The 20,736-nt window shown below is 36.4% G+C and overlaps 2 protein-coding genes across 6 annotated transcripts in view; one reads left to right on the top strand and one right to left on the bottom strand.

Moving 5' to 3' along the window:
- The window catches only part of LOC135196373 (AT-rich interactive domain-containing protein 5B-like), a 185,813-nt gene extending 181,792 nt beyond the window's left edge, over positions 1 to 4,021 (top strand). For all 5 annotated transcript variants that reach the window (XM_064223160.1, XM_064223162.1, XM_064223161.1 and 2 more), the window contains one exon: positions 80 to 4,021. In XM_064223160.1, coding sequence (XP_064079230.1) covers positions 80 to 1,256 — 1,177 coding nt within the window. In that variant the 3' untranslated portion in view covers positions 1,257 to 4,021. The remainder of the gene's footprint in view (positions 1 to 79) is intronic.
- Positions 4,022 to 13,516: 9,495 nt separating this feature from the next.
- On the bottom strand, positions 13,517 to 19,134 carry LOC135196372 (E3 ubiquitin-protein ligase mib1-like). The gene is made up of 9 exons (XM_064223157.1): positions 19,110 to 19,134; positions 18,560 to 18,668; positions 17,954 to 18,064; positions 17,473 to 17,601; positions 15,983 to 16,173; positions 15,506 to 15,689; positions 14,642 to 14,807; positions 14,217 to 14,440; positions 13,517 to 13,965 (listed from the first exon to the last, which is right to left on the bottom strand). The coding sequence occupies exons 2-9, from the start codon at positions 18,662 to 18,664 to the stop codon at positions 13,825 to 13,827; spliced, it is 1,251 nt and encodes a 416-aa protein (XP_064079227.1). The 5' UTR covers positions 18,665 to 18,668; positions 19,110 to 19,134; the 3' UTR covers positions 13,517 to 13,824.
- Positions 19,135 to 20,736: the final 1,602 nt, after the last annotated feature.

Raw genomic sequence — 20,736 nt, 5'->3', positions numbered from 1 at the left:
TCAACATACAGCATACACTTGAAATTTGTTATAAAGTTAAAATGCAGAAGCACTTAAAAATCCTTCTGTTGAATTTCAGGTATGAAAAACCTTTACAAGAGCCAGCAACCAAAAAACTGAAAACAGAAGATGGTGCTAGAGTTAATGGAGCAAATTCAAGAGAAAAGGGGAATGGCCGCCCTTCAGTCATTCAAGAGACTCCAGCAAGCAAAGCAGGTTTGCCTGCTGTACCAGGTTTAGTCTCTGCTGATATGATTAGACAGATGAATCTTCTGGATGCCAAGTTATTACTTCCTGCCCATCAAAGCAACAAAACTATCAGTGCCATTGCACAATTACTACCGCAGACTAGTATATTTCCAGCACCGGCACCAGCAGCACATCAACCTCATATAAGTAAATCCATCAGAGATCCTAATCCTATAAGACCTGATCCACCAAGAGTCATACAGTCACAGTCGGTTTACTCGCAAGCAAAACATATATACGGAAAGCCAACAACTGATGTAAATAAAATGAGTGTTAAGGACACAAATAAAAGTGCTAGTCCAGAAATAGAAATTCTGGATCTAAGTCGTCCAACAGTAAATAAAAGTAGCAAACCGCCAAAAACTGAAAGACCCGAAATAGAACTATTAGATTTATCTACTAGGCGAGATATAACTGTGTCACCAGTTTCTAAACCAGGTACAAGCAAAAACTGTAACAGTAATAGGATTCAACCCCCAAGTGTGAGTATAAAATCTTCAGATCATCCTGCCAGACAATCACCTAATAAACCCCAAGGTGGAGCTAATCCAGTGACAGCAGCTCTTGCAGCTGCACAAGGTCTCCCACCTGGTTTAGGAGGTCTACCTTTAAATCCTGCCGCTCTACTACCGTACCTGTCGCCTATGCTGTCTCCAGGAGTTAAACCCAATTCTGGAGCTGGAGGGTCACCACATATTTCTATATTTCCTTTCATGGACCTTGCTGCTTATTACAATAGTATGTTACCCCAGGGTTTAATTCCTACAACGAGTAGTAGTGGTAGTGGTGGTAGTAGTGCGAGTACTACGGCAGCGCAGCATATGGCGGCAGCTCAGCTTCACCTCAGTTCATTAGGGCTTTCTTCAGGGTTGTCAGGTCTTACACCTGATGCCCTAGCTAGCTTGGGAATATATAAGAACTTCCTACCCCAGGGAAATCTTCCTGCCCCACACTTCCTTTCAGGTCTCATGTCGCCACATAATCACAACCCGCCCACAAGCAAGTAACATTACCATACCCAGTCACATCACATTTCATCTGTTCCTATATTATTCATCGTTCATCTCTAAATTATGTTTTTCCAGGATCCCAGAGATCATTTTAGTTAGACTTCCGAATTCTGTTACCAGTTGTATCAACTATATTTTGTCTGTCTCCAAGGGTCATTTTAAAATGTGAATGAAAACCAGTACAAAACTTATTGTAAAGACTCATGCTTCCATGGGATATATTAGAAAATTCTTATTGGTTCAGATAACTTTAGATTCTCTGTCAAGTGGTGGAAATTTGGTATAAGGAGAATTAGCTTTTAGGCACTTTTGTTAAGTAGCACAAAGATTTTTTATCATTAAATTATAACAAAAAGTTGCAATATGCATGTTTAGTTAAGACTAAAGTAATCTGGAGGCAGACAGTGCCCGTTTTCAGTATTGTTTATTTGATTGAAGCTTCTTTTGCCTACCTCCATAGTCATTATATTATTTGTTCACATTTCTGTTCTCATCATCACCTCTCCAATTATCATATCATTGCTCACATCACCATTGCTACCACAGCCTCCTCTCTCCCACTGATTGTCTATACTGGCCTGCCATTTTGAGCTGGATTTAACTTGCATCGAGTTTCTATGGTACACTATTTTCCATCTTCTTTCCTTGATAGGTAGGGTATCTATATTTATGTAAAAAGAGGTATAGAATCTATGTTTTTTGAAGAAATGCACTAAAGTCATTTACGCATAATCAACTGGGCAGTATTTGTTATTTGTGCAGGTGCTTGATGCTCTTGGCAAAATTGTTAGAAAATGGTTACACATGATTGTTTGTATTTTAATTTTTTGTTAAAACATTCATTATAGCTGCATGTGAAGTGCCTCATTGTTGTCTTAAAGTAAAAATTGATATGATTGGTAAGTAAAGGTTCCTGGTGTGAATTGGTTATTGTCACTGAATGATTCAATAATTGTTAGGCATTGTAGAAAATTCAAAAAGAAATGCTGATAGTTAATGAGGGTCAGTTGAAATAGTGGTCAAGTTTGAAAATGGTTGGCAGGCAAGCTCTATGCAATTTTATAATTTCATCAGTTGTATTGTCTGAAAGTCAATTTAATTGTTATAAGAACATTTTGATCAAAATAATTGTCATGTGTATAGAACACTTAAATTTGTAAATCATTTGAGTAAACCACTTAAAGAAATAGTTTTCTCATGACACAAATATCTCATGCCTAAATAGAATGCAAGAATTTGTCAATTTTTTCTTGTACTTTGTATTGGTTGTATTGTTGAAGTAGTCATTGTTATTTTGGAAGGATTTTCTCCGGTGTGCAGTAAACTGCAACATCCCAGTTTGGAAGTGTAGATTATTTTAATAGACCTTTTAATATTTAATTAATAGAAAAGTCAAGATTCATGTAGAATTATTAATTTTATTTGGCAGATCCTTTAAAATAAACCATGGTTATGCTTGTCAGATTGCTAGGTTTGACAAAAACAATCTAAGTATTGGAAAGTGCAAGCTTGTGGTCTCCATGAAAGTAAATTGTTTTAAAATTATATAAACAATAGGGCACTGAGGAATTTGGTATTGCTTCTTTAAAAGTTTTTACTTTATTTAGGCATTTATTAAAGTTATGCAATTCACATAGCATTAATTAAAAATTAATTTTGATTTTGTAAATTAATCAACTCCTTGAACTTTTATTTATTTTCTTCTTCATTGAAGCATATGCTGGACTTCTTGACAAATATCTGTCTCTTGAATTTGTTCATAGGAAACCTAAGAAATTGCTATGCAAGTTAACATGCCATTGGGAGAAGGGCTCTTTTGGTACCTGGTTTAGAGTAAGATTTTCTTTTGGGTTCAGTAAGTGCCTAGTTTTGGTTTAACTTTTTTTTTCTTTTTTTTCTAATTATAATGTGGAAATGTAAATATTTGATTTATTCCTTTTTTCAAATTTTTATTGTAAAAGGATACTAGGTTAGTTATTTTTTGTAATAAACTTTTGTAGTCATAGCCAGAAAGACAAATGCCTAGCTGTGGTTTATAAAAAAAAATATATATAAATATATATATTAGTGGGAGCTGACTTATGTCTTCTACCCATAAGAAGTTACGAGTTCATTCGCGACTACCTCGAGTGTCAAGATGTGTACATTCAGAAGCTCATTCTGGAGGCAAAATCTGAGAATGGAACAAAGCAAGAAACAGTGATCGTTGTTTGTTTTTAGTAATAAGTAGGATACAATCTTCATCTGCGAGAGAAGTCAGCAATCACACTTTTGTATCGTGACTGAATGAAAGAATTATAAATATAAAAACAGTCTTTATCTAAACTCTGGTCATTGTGGTTTTGTTCTGTTTTCTGTTATTTGCCTCTAATAGTGTGTCATTTGTTTCTCCATGAGAACCTTTTCAAATGTAATTTTAACTTGTAGATATGTGTCTTAAAGATGATGGTCCTTCCATAAATGTTATGTTGCATCTCATGATTGACCAAAGATTTCCATACATTCATTCTTTGTACATACTTTGTGCAAATCTTATCATATTTGTACATAATGGAAGTGTTTTAACCAAATAGAAAGGACCAAGTAACATTAGTTAAAAAAAGAAAAAAGAAAAAAAAAGAAAAAATGGTAGTTGGAAGGCATTAGTCTGCCAATTCCCCAACTTGTTCTTTTCTCCCGAAAACTTTGGCAATTCTTACCTGAAATATACCTTTTGTACCAATGTAAGGAAATTATTAATGTAATAAAATGACTTTGAGTAAGTTTAGCTTTTCTATTACAACTACTTACACTTTATTGAGGTGCGTATTTCCCAACCAGGGTTCATGATGTCCTCTTTCCTCGCTTCTGTCTTATGCACTAGTCTAAACGCCAACTTGTCTTGGTCTTCATTTACGGCTTTCTCCACAAGTTTCTAGATCTCCATACTGGGTTTCACTTTCCTACTTACATATCCACTGTTCCTCATTTTTATAATGTATATCTCAATACCATCTTAGGTCCTATTCCAGCCTCTGGACACGGCACAATTGTTCACTTTTCTTTGAAATGCTATGATAATCTTGCTGCATATCAGGCATTAATTTTAGCGTTTTGTGGTAGCACATCAAATCTCATTTTTTCCACCTACAGCTCTGCCTGCTCCTTTTTGTTTAAGGGATACTGAATACATTTGATCCAGTACTCAAGTAACTTTTGGTGAGTAATTCACACATCTGCTTCCATTTATGTTACAGCCCTCACCTTCACACCTTTCATATTCTCTTACTCCATCTTATTTTCTGCCCCTCTTAACAATCGATTCATAGTGCAACTGCGAGGTTTTCCTCCTGTTACACCTTTTAAAACTGGTCAATTTCCATTTCAATGCTGAATGACCTCATTGGCCCCAATGCTTGGCCTTTGGTTTAAATTGTATATTGAATTAAATTCAGTCCTTCACAGTCCATATGTCTTAAATTAACAGAACTCTGCTTTCTTCCCCATTTGCTCTTCTGATACATCTGGGCTTTAGATTTGTATTATTTGCAATCCTGGGCATTTCTTTGCATATGGTCACAAGTTTACCTCTTTCCTGATAACTGTCTTGCTTTCACTGGCTTTCAATTCTTTCCTCTCCATTTACTCTTCAGTATTATGACAAATCTAGCAACTTTTTCCTCTTGAGATTCTGCTGTGTACGCTAGATCTGCATGTAGCTACTCATGTGTCTTCCTTTTTGCACTCCTACTTAAGTTTAAATTTCCGCTCTGCATAGTATTCCCTCTGTAGATGTATTATGTGAAGGGCCTATGTTAGTAATTCCTCAGCCTTTCCACGTATGGTACTGATTCTTATATAATTAACGTAGTCTAATGTAGCACAAAGGAGCACGTGCAGTTCAGAATATAGTACAGTATATGGGATGCTCATCAATAACTAGCAGCTTTTTGAAAATTAACCTGTGATTCCTAATAGTGCTGGGACTGACAATTCTCATCATTCCAATGGCTCTCCTAACCTCTAGATGTTGCCTTTTCCCTCTTGACACGAACATCTTCCTGTATTTTATTAGTCCACATCACATTCTTTTAAACTTTCAATTTTATCAGTTTGGTCTCATATATTTTGCTGCCTTCAAATCCATTTGCAGGCCTGAACATTTTCTTTTCTCTCTCTCTCACTTGTGTGTCGAGATTCAGATGCTATTCTTGTTAACAATTCAGTCTTTAGCCTCCTCCTCTTTCAGTCTCCTTACATACAATATAGTATTCCTCTCATTACATTACCCTGTACTGGATGTTTTTTTCACCTTTATTTGATGGAACACTTCTTCACTCTTTCTCTCAATTTTCATTTGTACTTCCTTTCCTTTATTATCAAATAGGCACCTGGCAAGTTTTGTTGTGTAGGGCATGCCTTGCCTAGGACAGCAACTGAATTTGATGACAAAGGTACATTTACCATCTTAAAATTATATTGCCTCCGCTTCTCCACTCATCAGTTATCAATCTGAATTTCTTAAGTGTGTTTAGCAATTGTAACAATTGTCACTGAATGATTTCAGTACTGCTTTACTCTGCTAAAAAATAAACTTAAAATGCATTTTCAGGTCTCCTCCTCATAGAATATCCAAATGGCATTTTGTCATTGCAGCTGATAACCTTTACTATAAAAGAAAAATGATTCTGGTCTCCTTGATTTGTACACAACACGAGCACTTGCTCCCACTACACCAGATTTATACTGTATAACTCCTTTGTATCTAACCTGTACACACAATAAGTTTACATTCCTCCTTGCTCTCGTCACCAGTTCCCTACTATATTCTGATATGGAGAAGATACCCGGCAGTAATTACATTAGTACTGTATTATTGTACTTTACTTTAATATTCTGAAAAGGCCAAGGTAAGTAATAGTTTGCATGACTTTGGTAACTAGATTGGCAAATAGCCCACATTTCAGGGAAGTAGATTCAGTAAAAATTTGGAGGGTAACAGAAATGACTATGGCAAAGGCAAATAGTGTACCACATGATCTGCAATGATTATCTGTGTTAGTAAAAGAAAAATGGGGGTGGGAACAATAACTCAAATACAAATTGATTAAAAATTTGTCATTTTACTCCTGTATCATACTAATTACAAGGTCTGGGATAAGAAAAGTCATATTAGATTTTTTCTTCACAAGTAATGGCATGCATAGATAATTACTTGAGCATGAAATCACAGGAAGGGGATGGGAATGGACAAAAATAAAGACAGATTCTAAATACGATGCTTTAGGCAAAAACTTATGAGGAAAAGGTCCACTACAGGCACCTGTATGTTCCTGTATTAGTTTATAAACTGAAACGGTAGATATTGTAAAGGAAGATGCAAAAGATATCTCGAAGAAGGGCAAGCACACAGGTTGCAGAGTTACGAGAAAATATCTGTTTACAAGAGTTAAAAACCATGACAAGAAGGGAGGAAAAAATGCATTTTGTAGCTTGGATCTTGAAACCTCATCCCGATTAATAATGGTTAGAATCTTTTAACACTGAGCTGAATGTGAACAGCAATGGCTGACAACAAGACCAGCAAAACCAAACAAGTGATCCGAAAATACTTAATCATTTTGAATGTGCCAACTAAGGAAATGGCACCCATTACCTCAATACATCACAGAAAGATGCATAAACTTATTGAGCAAAGTCTGTAAACTGAAAACATTGCAATAGTATGTATAAACATACAGGGAGAAGGTGCTCGAGGCAAGTTCAATAATACTAATAAAAAAAAATCATTGTTAGTCTGGTCTCCTGATAAGGAGAGTGATTGTGAGAACAACCTTTATCATGCGGTGTAACTACATGAGAATTAACAGGCAATTAGGCAGCTTTTTTTGCAGCTATATTAAGAAGGATCATGGGAAAGCATTTCCCACGCATACCAAGAAATGCAACTTGTTGGTGCAAAACCAGAGGATAAAGGAAGAAAAGGCTTACAGAACATGACAATTCTACCATAACACTAAAGAGCATGCATTGGCAACTTCCAATTAAGTCCCCCTCCATCAAGAATCGGCAAAGAACTTCCATTAACAATGGAAGCAAGAAATACTTCCTTTTGATGATTATTGAAAGCTTTATTTTTAAATGTATAAAACCTCCAGAAAGCAAGTCTTTTCCTGCTGGGTAGAGTGCAGGACCTCCAATACCATTGAGAAGGGCTTTGTGCTCTATTCATGGCATGCTTTGGTATAATAAAGTAATGACACCTGAAGGAGGAAGGAGGTAAGGCATTGGAGAGAGAGAGAGAGGTGGTGGTTATCTCTCTCTGTAGTCGGATGCATAAGTCCCTATCACTTCTGTACCTCACCCAAAAACGGGCATGTGTTCAAAACCTGGTCATGGAAGATCACACCCATAAGACATACATTTAAATTCTGCCCAGATGCAATAAAGTAGAACTACCTTGGGGTGAAAAAGATATTAAAACTGTTAGCCTCAGTCAATCTGATATTGAGTCATGTTTGTTTTTGAAATTCTGTATGTATAAACTATATAAAAGTCATATATTTATGACAAAACTACCACCTATCTATCACAGTGAAGATGGACTGATTTTAAATACAGAGCCTAAATTAGATTTGTAGAGGTGTTCCTAAATGTAGATGCTCTACTATGTGTAATAAGACTTAAAAGAAAATTGTAAAAGAAATACTGAGCAAAAAAAGCCTCATTCAGAGGCAGGAGTGGACATACTGGATGGATGTTTAGCCATTCTATTGCAGAACGGAAGAAACTACATCAAAAGTGTAATACGTACGTCATAAGCTAATACCAAAGGGACCCTATAAGACAATATCGAAATGCTTAAGTCTCTTCAGCTGCCCTAGTGATAATGAACATCACTGTTCCTAAAGAATTAACCTTTCAATATAAAACAAAATGCTGTATGTGTTTTTCCACTTACTGATAGCCGCAAAATAAACACTGCCAAAATGGCTTAGTTCAAAGTGGAAAAGCACAGACATCCTGATTAGATGTGGTGACGCTTCGATGTCAATGAGAAAAGGAAACAGCAGCACGATAACAAAACCTGATGAGCTAATACTAAAGATAACCTACAAGAGAGTACTGCTGAATCCTCAGCTATTCCAGTAATAAGAAACATTACTGGCCCTGGGGATCCAAGATTGAATTTTTTTTTTTTTTTTTTACTGCACTCACTTAAGCACTGGTACATATTTCTAATATAGAAATATAGATCTTGTACAGCATGCAGCAACATTAGCTAATTTGTCTACTACTTGAAAAATTCAGCCTTAAAGACAAAAATTATGGGAAACTAGACTTTTTATTGTAAGTAGCAGATGCCAAGTGTGCTTTTGCAATGAACAAAATTCGCAAAGGGAAATCGGTAGAATGTGCTGGAAACCTACTACTCAAAGTTGGGAGGCATGGATGTCCTGAATGGGCGTTCAGAAACTAGTACTTGTCCACAGACACCAAAGTGAGACTGCAACACCTAATGGGGTAATACAAAAAGTGTCCAGTACTTCTGAGAACCTTTAACCTTTTGTTGAGAAGCTTCATTGTGCATGGGAAATTGAAGGAATCTGGAACCAGCAGTTTACAAAAATTCAATACGACAGAGATGTGAAATCCTCTCAAATGGCAGCAAGCCACTGGGATTTACCAGAGCCAAAGGAGTCGATCTATTTTTACGATACTGTAGCCTACTGACCTATCTACTGTAGAGTATTTTCCACTCTAATTCTGGTAATAATTATTTGTTAACGGCTGGAACACCCATTGGCTTAAGAATAGGCAAACGGAGCAGCAATTTTTGTTCCTTCAAAAACTCAGCGTTGAAGGTACAAATTAGTATGACATGAAATTGTAAAAGGTAGTACAATAAATCCTAAATTTGCATTTTACCGAAACTGCTAAATCAGTATGGTTAAAAGAGGAAAGCGTAGACCCCTACATAGATGTGGAAAAGCTACTCCTTCACAGAAGTAAACCACAGCTTGACTAAAAACCCGAGATGTTAATGACAAAGGCAACCTTCAGTATAGTAATAATGAGGGTCTTAAATACCCCAACCTGGTAGCCCCTATTTGAGAGTACTTCTGAGTTCGTGCAATAGGGTAAGGATCTGGTACCACTGGTCAGGTTAGGCTATGCGAGTGTTTGGTTGGGTAATTTCTTCACAAAATGAACGTCAGAAACATTATAAGCACGTAACAACGTGGGACAAAGTTTCCAAGTTAAAATTGTGATATGATTTAAAGTAAAAGGTAATGTAATGGAGACAGCACAAACCCATTTCTATAGTTTAACCCCAAAAATAGGTATTTCTACTTCTAGAAGCATTCCGCACGGAATGCAAGGAACGTTACCGCGGATACGACATCCACTATGTCTGTCTGTATGGTGTTTTTACGTTGCATGGAACCAGTGGTTATTCAGCAACGGGACCAACGGCTTGACGTGACTTCCGAACCACGTCGAGAGTGAACTTCTATCACCAGAAATACACATCTCTCACTCCTCAATGGAATGGCCGAGAATCGAACCCGCGACCACCGAGGTGGGAAGGAAACACCATACCAACCACGCCACTGAGGCGATTCGACAACCAATATGGATTGGGGCGTCCATTGTATTTCGCCGTGTTCAGTACTGGCCCCTGGACTAGAGATATTTTAACCAAATTACCAAGCACCTGGGGTGGGGGGGAGGCTAGCTTGTAGCCTATTGAAATTAAATAGTAGGCCTAGCCTGAATGAAATTCTTTCGTTACCCTTTGATAGCCTGAAATAACAGTATGCTGGTCTACACTGTCCAAATAGTAGACCTTTCATTCTATGTGAAGTCAGAGGCTAATAGGTCTAGGAGATGCTACTTAATAGGCCTAAATATCCTTTTTTAAAGTTGTCTATGTGAAGTCAGGTAGGATAATAGACCTAGGCTACGTCTCCTCCCCTTAGGCCTATCCTTGCGAAAACTTAAAACTAGACTTGCCTACGATAAACAAAACCGTTAATAAATCAAAACTCTAAAAAAAATAATAATGTCCGACTGCGCTATCCAATACCTAGAATATTAAAAAATTATAAATGTTTGTCAACCGTTTACAAGGCGAAGCTAGTCAATGGCGAAGCCTATACTCAGTTTTTTTCCATCTGTCCACCAGCGTGTGGTGTTTGCGTAATGTACACTAAATTGCGATCATTTTGGTATACAACACATTGTAAAATGATAAAAGCAACACAGAGAAAATATTATCACAAAATGATGCATGAATTCGTAACGCACAGATGTAAAAAAATATTTTTTTTTAAAATTCACCATAAATCTAAATATTGTTATAGAGACTTCGAATTTGTTTCAAGATGAAGTTATGATGGAATATTACGATACTGTAAGAGTTTTAGCTTACAATTGCAGTTTTCGACCATTTCGGACGAGTTAAAGTTGACCAAATGTCAAAATTTTTTTATAAATTTTTTTTTATATGCAATTATTTCGGAAATTAGAAAAGCTACAACCTTCAAATATTTTTCCTTTCATTCTACATGAAATTGCGCACATTTTCATATATAAAACTCTATGAAATGCCTAATATGAAACGGATCAAATTTTCCGAGAATGCGATGTACGCATTTCAAAGATTTATGGCGGAGAATCCGCGCACGGAGGGAAGGAAAGTTTTTTCATAAATTCACCATAAATCGAAATATTGTGCTAAAGACTTCTAATTTGTTGAAAAATTAAGGTAAATGATTGAATATTACTAAAATATAAGAGTTTTAGCTTACAATTGCGTTTTTCGACCATTTCGGTAGAGTCAAAGTTAACCGAACGTGGTTTTTTTTTCTATTTATCGTGATTTATATGCAAATATTTCGAAAATGAGAAAAGCTACAACCTTCAATTATTTTTCGTTGTATTCTACATGAAATTGCGCACATTTTCATATATAAAACTTTATGTAACGGCTAATTTAAAATGGTGCAAACATTACCACAATCACACGTATGATTTTTTCGGAAGAGTTACCGCGTGGACGTAAGGAAAATGTTATTTTTTTCATAAATTAACCATAAATCGAAATATTGTGCTAAAGACTTCCAATTTGTTACAAAATGAAGGTAAATGATTGAATATTACTAAAATATAATATTTTTAGCTTACAATTGCGTTTTTCGACCATTTCGGTAGAGTCAAAATTGACCGAAGGTTGAAAATTTGTCACTTATCATTTTTTATATGAAAATATTTCAAAACTGATAAAAGCTACAACCATGGGTTGTTTATAGTTGTATTGTGCATGAAATTGCGCACATTTCCATAAATAAAACTTTATGTAACGACTAATTTTAAAATGGTGCAAACATTACCACAATCGCATGTATGATTTTTCGGAAGAGTTACCACGCGGACGTAAGGAAAAAGTTTTTTCATAAATTCACCATCAATCGAAATATTGTGCTAGAGACTTCCAATTTGTTGCAAAATTAAGGTAAATAGTTGAATATTACTAAAATATAAGCGTTTTAGCTTACAATTGCGTTTTTCGACCATTTCGGTAGAGTCAAAGTTGACCGAAGGTTGAAATTTTGGCACTTATCGTTATTTATATGGAAATATTTCAAAACTGATAAAAGCTACAATCATGAGTATTTTTTAGTTGTATTCTAAATGAAATTGCGCACATTTTCATATATAATACTTCATGTAACGGATAATTTAAAACAGTGCAAAAATTATGTCAGTGACAAAATAATTTTTGAGATGGGTCACTGATACTTTTTAGTGCGATAAGAAATTCGCGCCTGCGTAACGATTTTGTTAAAACAAAACAAACGCCTTTGGCCATCCAGAAACTTCCCAGGCATCCCCCACGGCGCGTGATTCAAAAGTTTTCGGCTGGTAGGCCTATAAGTATTTTTCCGCGAATTTAAAAAAAAACTTTTTTGAGTCGACGTATGGTACACATCCATTCGGCATACTGGAGACATTTTGACTCGACGTTTAAGGGTTAATAAATCAAAACTCTAAAAAAAATAATAATGTCCGACTGCGCTATCCAATACCTAGAATATTAAAAATTATAAATGTTTGTCAACCGTTTACAAGGCGAAGCTAGTTAATGGCGAAGCCTATACTCAGTTTTTTTTCATCTGTCCACCAGCTGTGGTGTTTGCGTATGGTAACACTGCGTCCCGGGCTTTAGATAGTTACATTCTTGCATTCAACAATAATAATAACACTATTTCGAATCTTAACGGCCTAATTTCGCATACAGTAAATTATTAAAACACTTTTCAGTTGCAAATGTACACCCAGATATCCTTTTATTTACCTAAAACTTACACATAGCGTAACTATTTAAAGCTCAGGACGCAGTGTTACCATACAAAAACACCACAGGCGGAAAAAACAGAGTATAGGGATAGTTAAGATTTATAGCTGGTGCAAATGTCTAACAGCAGAAACTATGACACCGATAAGGAAAACCGAGAATCTTTTTTGAAAAGGTGTGACTAAAGCCTGGTTTGAACGTGTGAAGATAGGGGATGATGAACAGTTAAACGGAAAAAAAAAACATTTAGTAACAGCAGATAAAAAAAATCTGCCGTTAGGCCTAAAAAACTAATTGAAAAGGGGGATAAACGAAGGGTAGACCTGATATGAATTTCAAAGAAAAGGATGCAGGAGAGTCATCAGGGATAGTGGATGAAATATACCGACATCACATAGTCACTGGGATACTACAACATTTCGTCTGTGGATCAGCTGGAGGATTATTCACATTGCTGATTATTAAGCTAGGCTGTGCGAAAATTTCTTGCATGCATTCAACTTTTAGGAGAGCAACTTGCTTCACAGGATTTCCATCTTGCTATAGGATGACAAACTCGGGTATCTGCCACTTCGAATTTCGAACAGGAGGGGCACAACTTTCAAACTTGGATCTAGGGTATCCACGCCGTGCAACATTAAGACTTCATGAGACTGCGCCTGCAACTCAGGAAACATCAAGAGAACAGGAAAAAATTGTCTATAACTGAAGACCTCAAATTGTTTATTTTCTAGAGTAGTATGTAGTATACCTGCAAGTCAAAATTTGATAACCGCACCCCAAGTCCCAACCCTCTCTTTTTGCGGTTGAAAGAAAGAACTGCTAAAAGATAAGAATCTGTCTTATTCACGCTCTTTAGTAATAAATATTCCCAAAGGTTAAACTTAATATCTTAAAGGGGATGAAAAAATCAAGGTAAAATGCTGTAAATTTTTTATACAGTATAATATTACATTATCGTCTTGAAGGAATAACATCCCAATATTTATTTAACTTATGCCTGTCAAAACAAGTCCAGAATGTAAAAATTGCCATGATATATGATTGTTAAAAAAAGAATGTTTAAATGCTGCCATAAAATGTAAAATGTACGTAGGATGCCCAAAAAAATCAGAGAAGGAATGTGAAATACCTATCTAGTCCTGCATGATGATTATCATAAGCTCTCTAAATTCGTCACTGGCTGTTAATATTTATCACGTTGGAAAAGACATCGTTTTAAGCTCAAAAAACCAATATACGTTTTTCGACGGGTTTTCGGCAGATTGGACATTCGTGCATACGGTCCCCACACATCTGGCAAGTTCCGTGGCCGCACAGGAAGATCATGTTCTTCAAACGATCGAGACAAACTGGACACATGGTCTGTGGGTGGGGACACAAAAGAACAGGTTACCATTTTCATTTTAATGACAGAGTGCTATACGCGAATAAATATGAACGAAAAAGGTGCTGGACAGAATCCACATATACAGGAATGATGAAATTGAACTTGCATCATGAAGTAAACAATACAATACACTTAAAGAGGGATGCTGCTCTATGGATGAGAGAGCGATGGGCAAAATAAAATGTTAACAAAGCAGAGAGAGAGAGAGAGAGAGAGAGAAACTGACTTGTTCTTTGATATCGTGGAGCTGCTGTTGTAGTTTCTGCAGATCAGCTGATGACATGTCTCGTGAGCCATTGTTCATAAGGGGTCCCACAGCAGGAACGACCACTCCGGGGGCTACTGTTGGCGCAGCAACTGTTGCAGCGTTATTACTGCCACTACTGCTGCCTCCGCCACTGCTGCTTGCGCTGTTGTTGTTGGCACTATTTGGAAGAGCTGATGGTGGAGCTGGAAAGTAACGATTCGATGATGAAACGTGTAGTACTACCTCTGAAGAACTACAACAATTTACTATATTACTTTCAATAATCTGTTAAAGAAACTCATCTCAATAACTGACGGACATGAAACCTGGAGAAACTTTAAGTCTACAAATAACATGTCAGTCGAAACTAGTGAAACTGATTCGGCCGATGCTTCTTTACTCACCCTGCCCACCACAACAAACAATAAATGGTATATGTTTTTCAATGACTCCTCTACACTGGACACACTTCTTCATGAGAGAGGCACAATTGTCACAAGCACACATATGGCCACAAGGCTGGAAGAGTACAGACGCTTGTTTGTCTGAACAAACAACACATTCTTCGATCTGAGAACAGAGAGAAAAAAATTAATGATTTACTTTCAGATCTCTTAAGAAATTATCTTTCAACTTAAGGGTTAATCACTATTATGCTCCAGAACTCCTCTTGAAAAAGGTAAACCAACTACAGTAAATTAAGCCATTACACAGTAACAAAATTTGTGCAAAATCTCTTTGTTGAACTTTGTGTTACAGGCACAATTTGATCTCTTAATTGCTACAAACACCAGCCTACTCACTTTGAAAAAATATTTACAGTTCCTAAATATATATTCAGAATCACTGTTTCCCAAGGCAGACCAAAAAATCAGCAACATTATAATATTAAAATTATTTTCAATAGCTACAGTACCCCATTAATCACAATTAGCAATTGTTGATGCAATGCAAGTTGTATTAAGTAAAAGACTAAAGCTACACCATATGGAGAAATTCAACTTGTTTGTAAGTGATAAGTGCTATATAAGAAATGTGAGTTAAATCTCCATTGCAGATATTTTAAAAAATTTTATTTCTAGCCAACAAAAATTCAACGGAAGAGACCCAAGATAATGTAGCAAATGACTATACAAATACAGTCCTGCACAACAATTTAGAGTACCGAGTTTTATAAGTCTGTGAGTTAGAGCGAACATGATGACACCTTGAACTAAAAAAAAAAAAAACTCTGGACCTACCTTTCTTCTAGACACCTCTAGACCTACCTTTGTTCTAGATTGCACAGGCTCTTTACACATAAGACACTTCTTGACTCTAGGTGAGCATATTGAACAGGTAGCTATGTGGCCACAGGGACCGAAAAGCGTATCACGTTTTGTATCTGAACACACCATGCACTCCTCGAGGCTTTCTTCGGCGCAAACCTCTAGAGCACCCATTTCTCCCGAACTGCAATAGAATTAAACAGTATTTAGGTCTTAAGGAAAAGATTTTATCTTTGTCTGTGCAAGTTATATCATTACTTTAACATAAAGAAAAATAAACTTTACTCCATCTATGTATTCTAAGGCTCACCCATGCACACCCAGCACATAAGGAAAAAAGTTTAACTTAGCACTGTGATTAGTTAACAATAAGTGTCATGATTCACAGAATTCTCTATTTAATAAGTGAGAAAATATAATGAAACCTGACAAAACCTGATGATGAGAATTACAAGATGTACCCAAAGCAAAACTTACCACGACTTATCTTTGTAGCACTTCGTCAGGGCTTTGCACAAGTTGGGGTCAGGGCATAGGTCTAGCGGAGTCTGTCCCTTTTTGTTCTTGATGTTGAGGTCAGCTCCATGGGCTGCCAAAAGGCACGCTATTGAGGCTGGGCTCTTTTTGTCCACTCCTTGAGTTCCCAGGCCCATCAGCAGTTGAGGGGACTGAAATAACGACACACAAAAAGGGCTGAAATAATAATGCAAAGTAATGCGAAGGGGAATAAAACACGAGAGACAGAAATACCATGAAAGTGAAGAGGGACTGAAGTACCTACACGGTAGTGAATAGAATAGAAACGATAAAGAACTGTAATACGAGAATTGACTAATCATGTATTACAATATTATTTAAGTTGAATGACTATTTATAAGGAATGAGTAAAAAAGGCCATTAACTAACAAGAACCAGAGCATCTGTGCATTGTTATGCAGTAATATTTCAGTCACCTTTAAAATCACGAGTACTGGTACTAACAAAACAGTGAATAATTTGTTGGAAACTTCAGCACGCTACTAGGTGACACTGTTCCCATTGAAAAAAAAAAGAACATATAAACCTAGTAAAGTATTCAAATTTTATTCCTTCACTGTATGTATCGATTAATTAATGTATTTCCTTATACTTTACAAGAATGAAATATATTTCTTTAAACTTCAGCAGGCAATCTTATACAGTTCCGATACAGTGTATTTCTGCAAACGCTGACACAACAAAGGGTGTGTAAAATAAAATATACCTCAACTACATAAATGACACCAAAGACTTGAAACAACCAAACTTTATAAGTTATTCAAACAAGCAGCAAATATGAATACATTTAACTATACATGCTACTGGAGTAATGCAATTTTAAAACTTGGGTGACTACGGAATCTCCTTTATGGAGGCCATGAATATCCACTATTCCTTATGGTGGAAATGAATATCCACTATAACTATGGAATCTCCTTATGGTGGAAATGAATATCCACTATAACTATGGAATCTCCTGATAGTGGCCATGAATATCCACTATAACTATGGAATCTCCTTGTAGTGGACATGAATATCCACTATAATTATGGAATCTCCTGATAGTGGCTATGAATATCCACTATAACTATGGAATCTCCTGATAGTGGCCATGAATATCCACTATAACTATGGAATCTCCTTATAGTGGACATGAATATCCACTATAACTATAGAATCTCCTGATAGTGGACATGCATATCCACTATAACTGCAAATTATATTGCAACGTAGAAACTCAAGCGAATGCCCCGTGTCAGAGAACTTACTCTAAAAAAGATTCTATAAAATACAAAAAAATTAGTATAAATATTTGGGGACCCTTCTAGTGTTGTCCCTCTTGTGACTGCAGACTACAGCTTACCAGTAACCATCAAGAACAGATTTCATAAAAACTAAAACCGAGGAGTTTTCGTCTTCCATCCACAGTTTATTGAGAAGGAGCTCACCTTTCCAACATCCTGCATATCCTGCAGCTGCCTCAACTGGGATAGAGTATGGTGCCTCAGCGCTTCGTGCAGTGGAGTGTCGCCATCTTTGTCTGCTAGGTTGAGATTAGCACCTTCTCGAACCAGAAGCTGGAATGCACAATTTAGTTACTAATTTTTTTTTATCTTTTATCACAGAAAATAAACAATACATTCAGAATTTTATCCGATGAGAGTATTATTATCTTTTTTGTAACAATACATAGCCAGCTTAAATTCCACACATCTTTTTTTTTTCTTTTTAATTAAAAAAAATTTAGTTACTAATTAGGTGTATCTCGGTAGGAGTAGGAATATGAAATTTAGGCCAATAGGCCTAGCGCTGGCACCTATGAGGTCATTCAGCGCTGGAAGGGAATCTGAGAGCAAAGATGATCAACTAAACGCCTAAAGTCTCATGTCAGTAAATCTGAGAGTGAGAGAGAGAGAGAGAGAGACTCACCCTGACAATCTGAGTGTGGTGTCTCTCCACAGCCAGATGGAGCGGCGTTTGCAAATTCACATTTTGTAGGTCCATATTAGCACGCCCTTGGTGAACTAGTAACTCCGCAACCTGCAAGATACGAGATATGACGAAGAGACATGATTCTGGTTCATTTGAGATAGTGTTTTGCCATTTACTCACTTGCATTTACATAATAAATACGATGCCTCTTCCTGCCAAAAGGTTGAAAGTAATAAATTCACTGAAATGTAAAATTAATGGAGTTGATTAGACTAATAGAAAAAAACTGAATCGGGTTAGCCCAAATATATTAAAGTTTAAGGTCTGTGCTTACACATATTTTTCTCCTGTTTTCACCAATACTTTTCCATGATAAAACATTGATTATAATAATTATCAAATTCAAAACAGGACGTAAGCACTTACAAAAGTTAAGACACTTTCTCAATAACCAAACAGATTACTGTATAACTAACTGTTTCCAGAAGCTCAAAACCATGAATGATGTAAATCATTCTTCAAGAATGGAAGGATAAATCTGCAAAAGAGCAAAATGCACCTAGTTAGGCCTAGGCCTAACCCAAGATGCGAGGCCTTCCTCACCTCCACATGATTGTTGAGAGCAGCCAGGTGAAGAGCCGTGTAGCCGTCATCTTTTTTCTCATCCACCATCCACGATCTGGGCACTTTGCTCAGCAGGATCCTCATGGCACTGGAACAGGGAGAGAAAGGAAAAAATAATTTTACAGCTTTCTTTACTACATAAAATATCATTTATTACGAATATATTTGAAGAGGAAAACTTCACACAGTGATAACTAAACGTACTTACACCTTTCGATAAATGTTTAAAGAAATGTATAAAAAATATTTATGAGTAATTTTACACACGGCTTAGTGCATTGTTTAACAGAGTAACATCTGCCTCAAAATTCATGACGCATTTTTGGCCACAATCCTGGTTTTCAAAACATAAATAGCTTTGGTGATGGCACGACTGATTTTTCAGAAGCGACAGTGTAAAATATAGAGAGAGTAAACTAAAGGAAGAGATGTGAGAAAGACAGGACTAGGCCTAAACTCGAAAACAGTGATAAATCTGGTTTTTGAATGTGGGGAGATGATAATAATAATAATAATAATAAACACGCACCTTACATAGAAAAAGGAACCATCTGTGGCGTATTCCTTTTGTAAATATAGTTACGATCGTAAAATGCAACATAGCACTTTCAAATATCCTATGAAAAGGAATGAGACAACCACTCTTAGACTACGAAAAAACGAGGGTAAATAACAGTAATGAGTGAAGGTGGGGGTCGGGGAGGGGGACGAATAGAGGGAGATGTTAGAAAAGTTGGAAGGGGGAAGTGAGGGGAAAAAGAGATGAGTGAAGAACACACGTGAGGGGTTGACGCAAATAGCTACTGCCGCCAAGATCTTACGACGACCCTCCATATACCCCTCCCACCTCACACTCCCCCCCACCACGACACCAACTCCCCTGGCCCCGATAAACCCTCCCCCCTCCCCGTCAACCAATCCAACAGCTCCGTTTTCTGTTTCCAGTACCATGCGAAGTGTTTTAAAAGGAAAAGAGGAAATATAAAAGGGAAATAAAAAAGGCACTGTATAGAAGGCATTACGATTATTTTAATGAAATTAAACATATTTTTGGTACTAATGTTCCACCGCATATAATATTTCATCAAATTATGTGGACTTCGTTTTGATTTTCATGGTATCAATAAGTCTACTATACTTTATAGGCCTAAGCTTGTTAAAAAAAAAATGTATGCATGTTGTTAAAGACGAATGCAAGTCTTAATTACTTGGAAAAAATGATTAATTTATACTTTTCAATTTAATCTAACGTAAGAAAAATTGACGGTTATTATAAAAGAAGTAACATTACTCCTGAGTATGCTAGTATGATCATTAGATCTTAACTCTTATGGAATAAGCCAAGGGCCTTTCACCTCATCACAGAATGCACATATAGGAGAGAGAGAGAGAGAGAGAGAGAACTTTCAACAGTTTACAGGGAATATATTTTTTCAAGAAGCCTGTGGAACGTATCTTAAATTCCGCATCTCTCCATCCGTATAGGATACAATACAAGTCATGATGGAATTACACACCCAACGAGTCACTCTCCAGTCTACTAGATATTCTAATACTTGATCAACTCACCTCCTCCTTTGACTGAACCCAGGCTGTTCTTTTCCCATTAGTCATTCTTATCATCATCTTACTTCCTCAATTATAATCCTCAGATACCTTTCTCCAAGTATATTTGTAATTCTTTCAGCAGACGCTATCACCTTTGTTTAGTGTAATGAAGCAATTATTTCTCTCATACTTATATATACGTAGGTATATATATGCAAATATAAGTATATATATATATATATATATATATCTATATATATCTATATATATATATATAAGTATATACATATGTGTGTGTGTGTGTGTGTGTGTGTGTGTGTACATGCAAGTATTATAATCCTTTAGAGTTTTATGGACAGTTCTTTAACATATTTGGATTTCTTTTTTGCCTTGAATTCCATACTGAAATATATTAAGACTTTTTTTTAACTACTGTATTGCGCTCTCTCTCTCTCTTTCTCTCTTCGGTATCCATACCTGCAAGGAAGAAAGATGGAGACAGAGTTAAGAGAAGGGGGAGAGGGGAGCGGGAAGGGGGGATGGGGGAGGTAGAATCAGTGGGGAGGTAGGAATGCTAGATTTGCCCATACACGGCACTGATGCCACGC

The sequence above is a fragment of the Macrobrachium nipponense genome, chromosome 17 (genome assembly GCF_015104395.2).
Source record: "Macrobrachium nipponense isolate FS-2020 chromosome 17, ASM1510439v2, whole genome shotgun sequence".
Lineage (NCBI taxonomy): Eukaryota > Metazoa > Arthropoda > Malacostraca > Decapoda > Palaemonidae > Macrobrachium > Macrobrachium nipponense.
The sequence above is the reverse complement of the archived record's forward strand: the minus strand, read 5'-3'. Positions and strand labels throughout refer to the sequence as shown.

What these genes read in the sequence shown, in the direction of transcription:
- LOC135196372 (XM_064223157.1), bottom strand. Translation starts at nt 18,664, where the DNA reads ATGAGGATCCTGCTGAGCAAAGTGCCCAGATCGTGGATGGTGGATGAG. An exon ending in ACCACACTCAGATTGTCAGG is followed by an intron (nt 17,602 to 17,953) that starts GTGAGTCTCTCT and finishes TGTGCATTCCAG; the next exon opens with CTTCTGGTTCGAGAAGGTGC. An exon ending in ATATGCAGGATGTTGGAAAG is followed by an intron (nt 16,174 to 17,472) that starts GTGAGCTCCTTC and finishes TCGTTATTTCAG; the next exon opens with TCCCCTCAACTGCTGATGGG.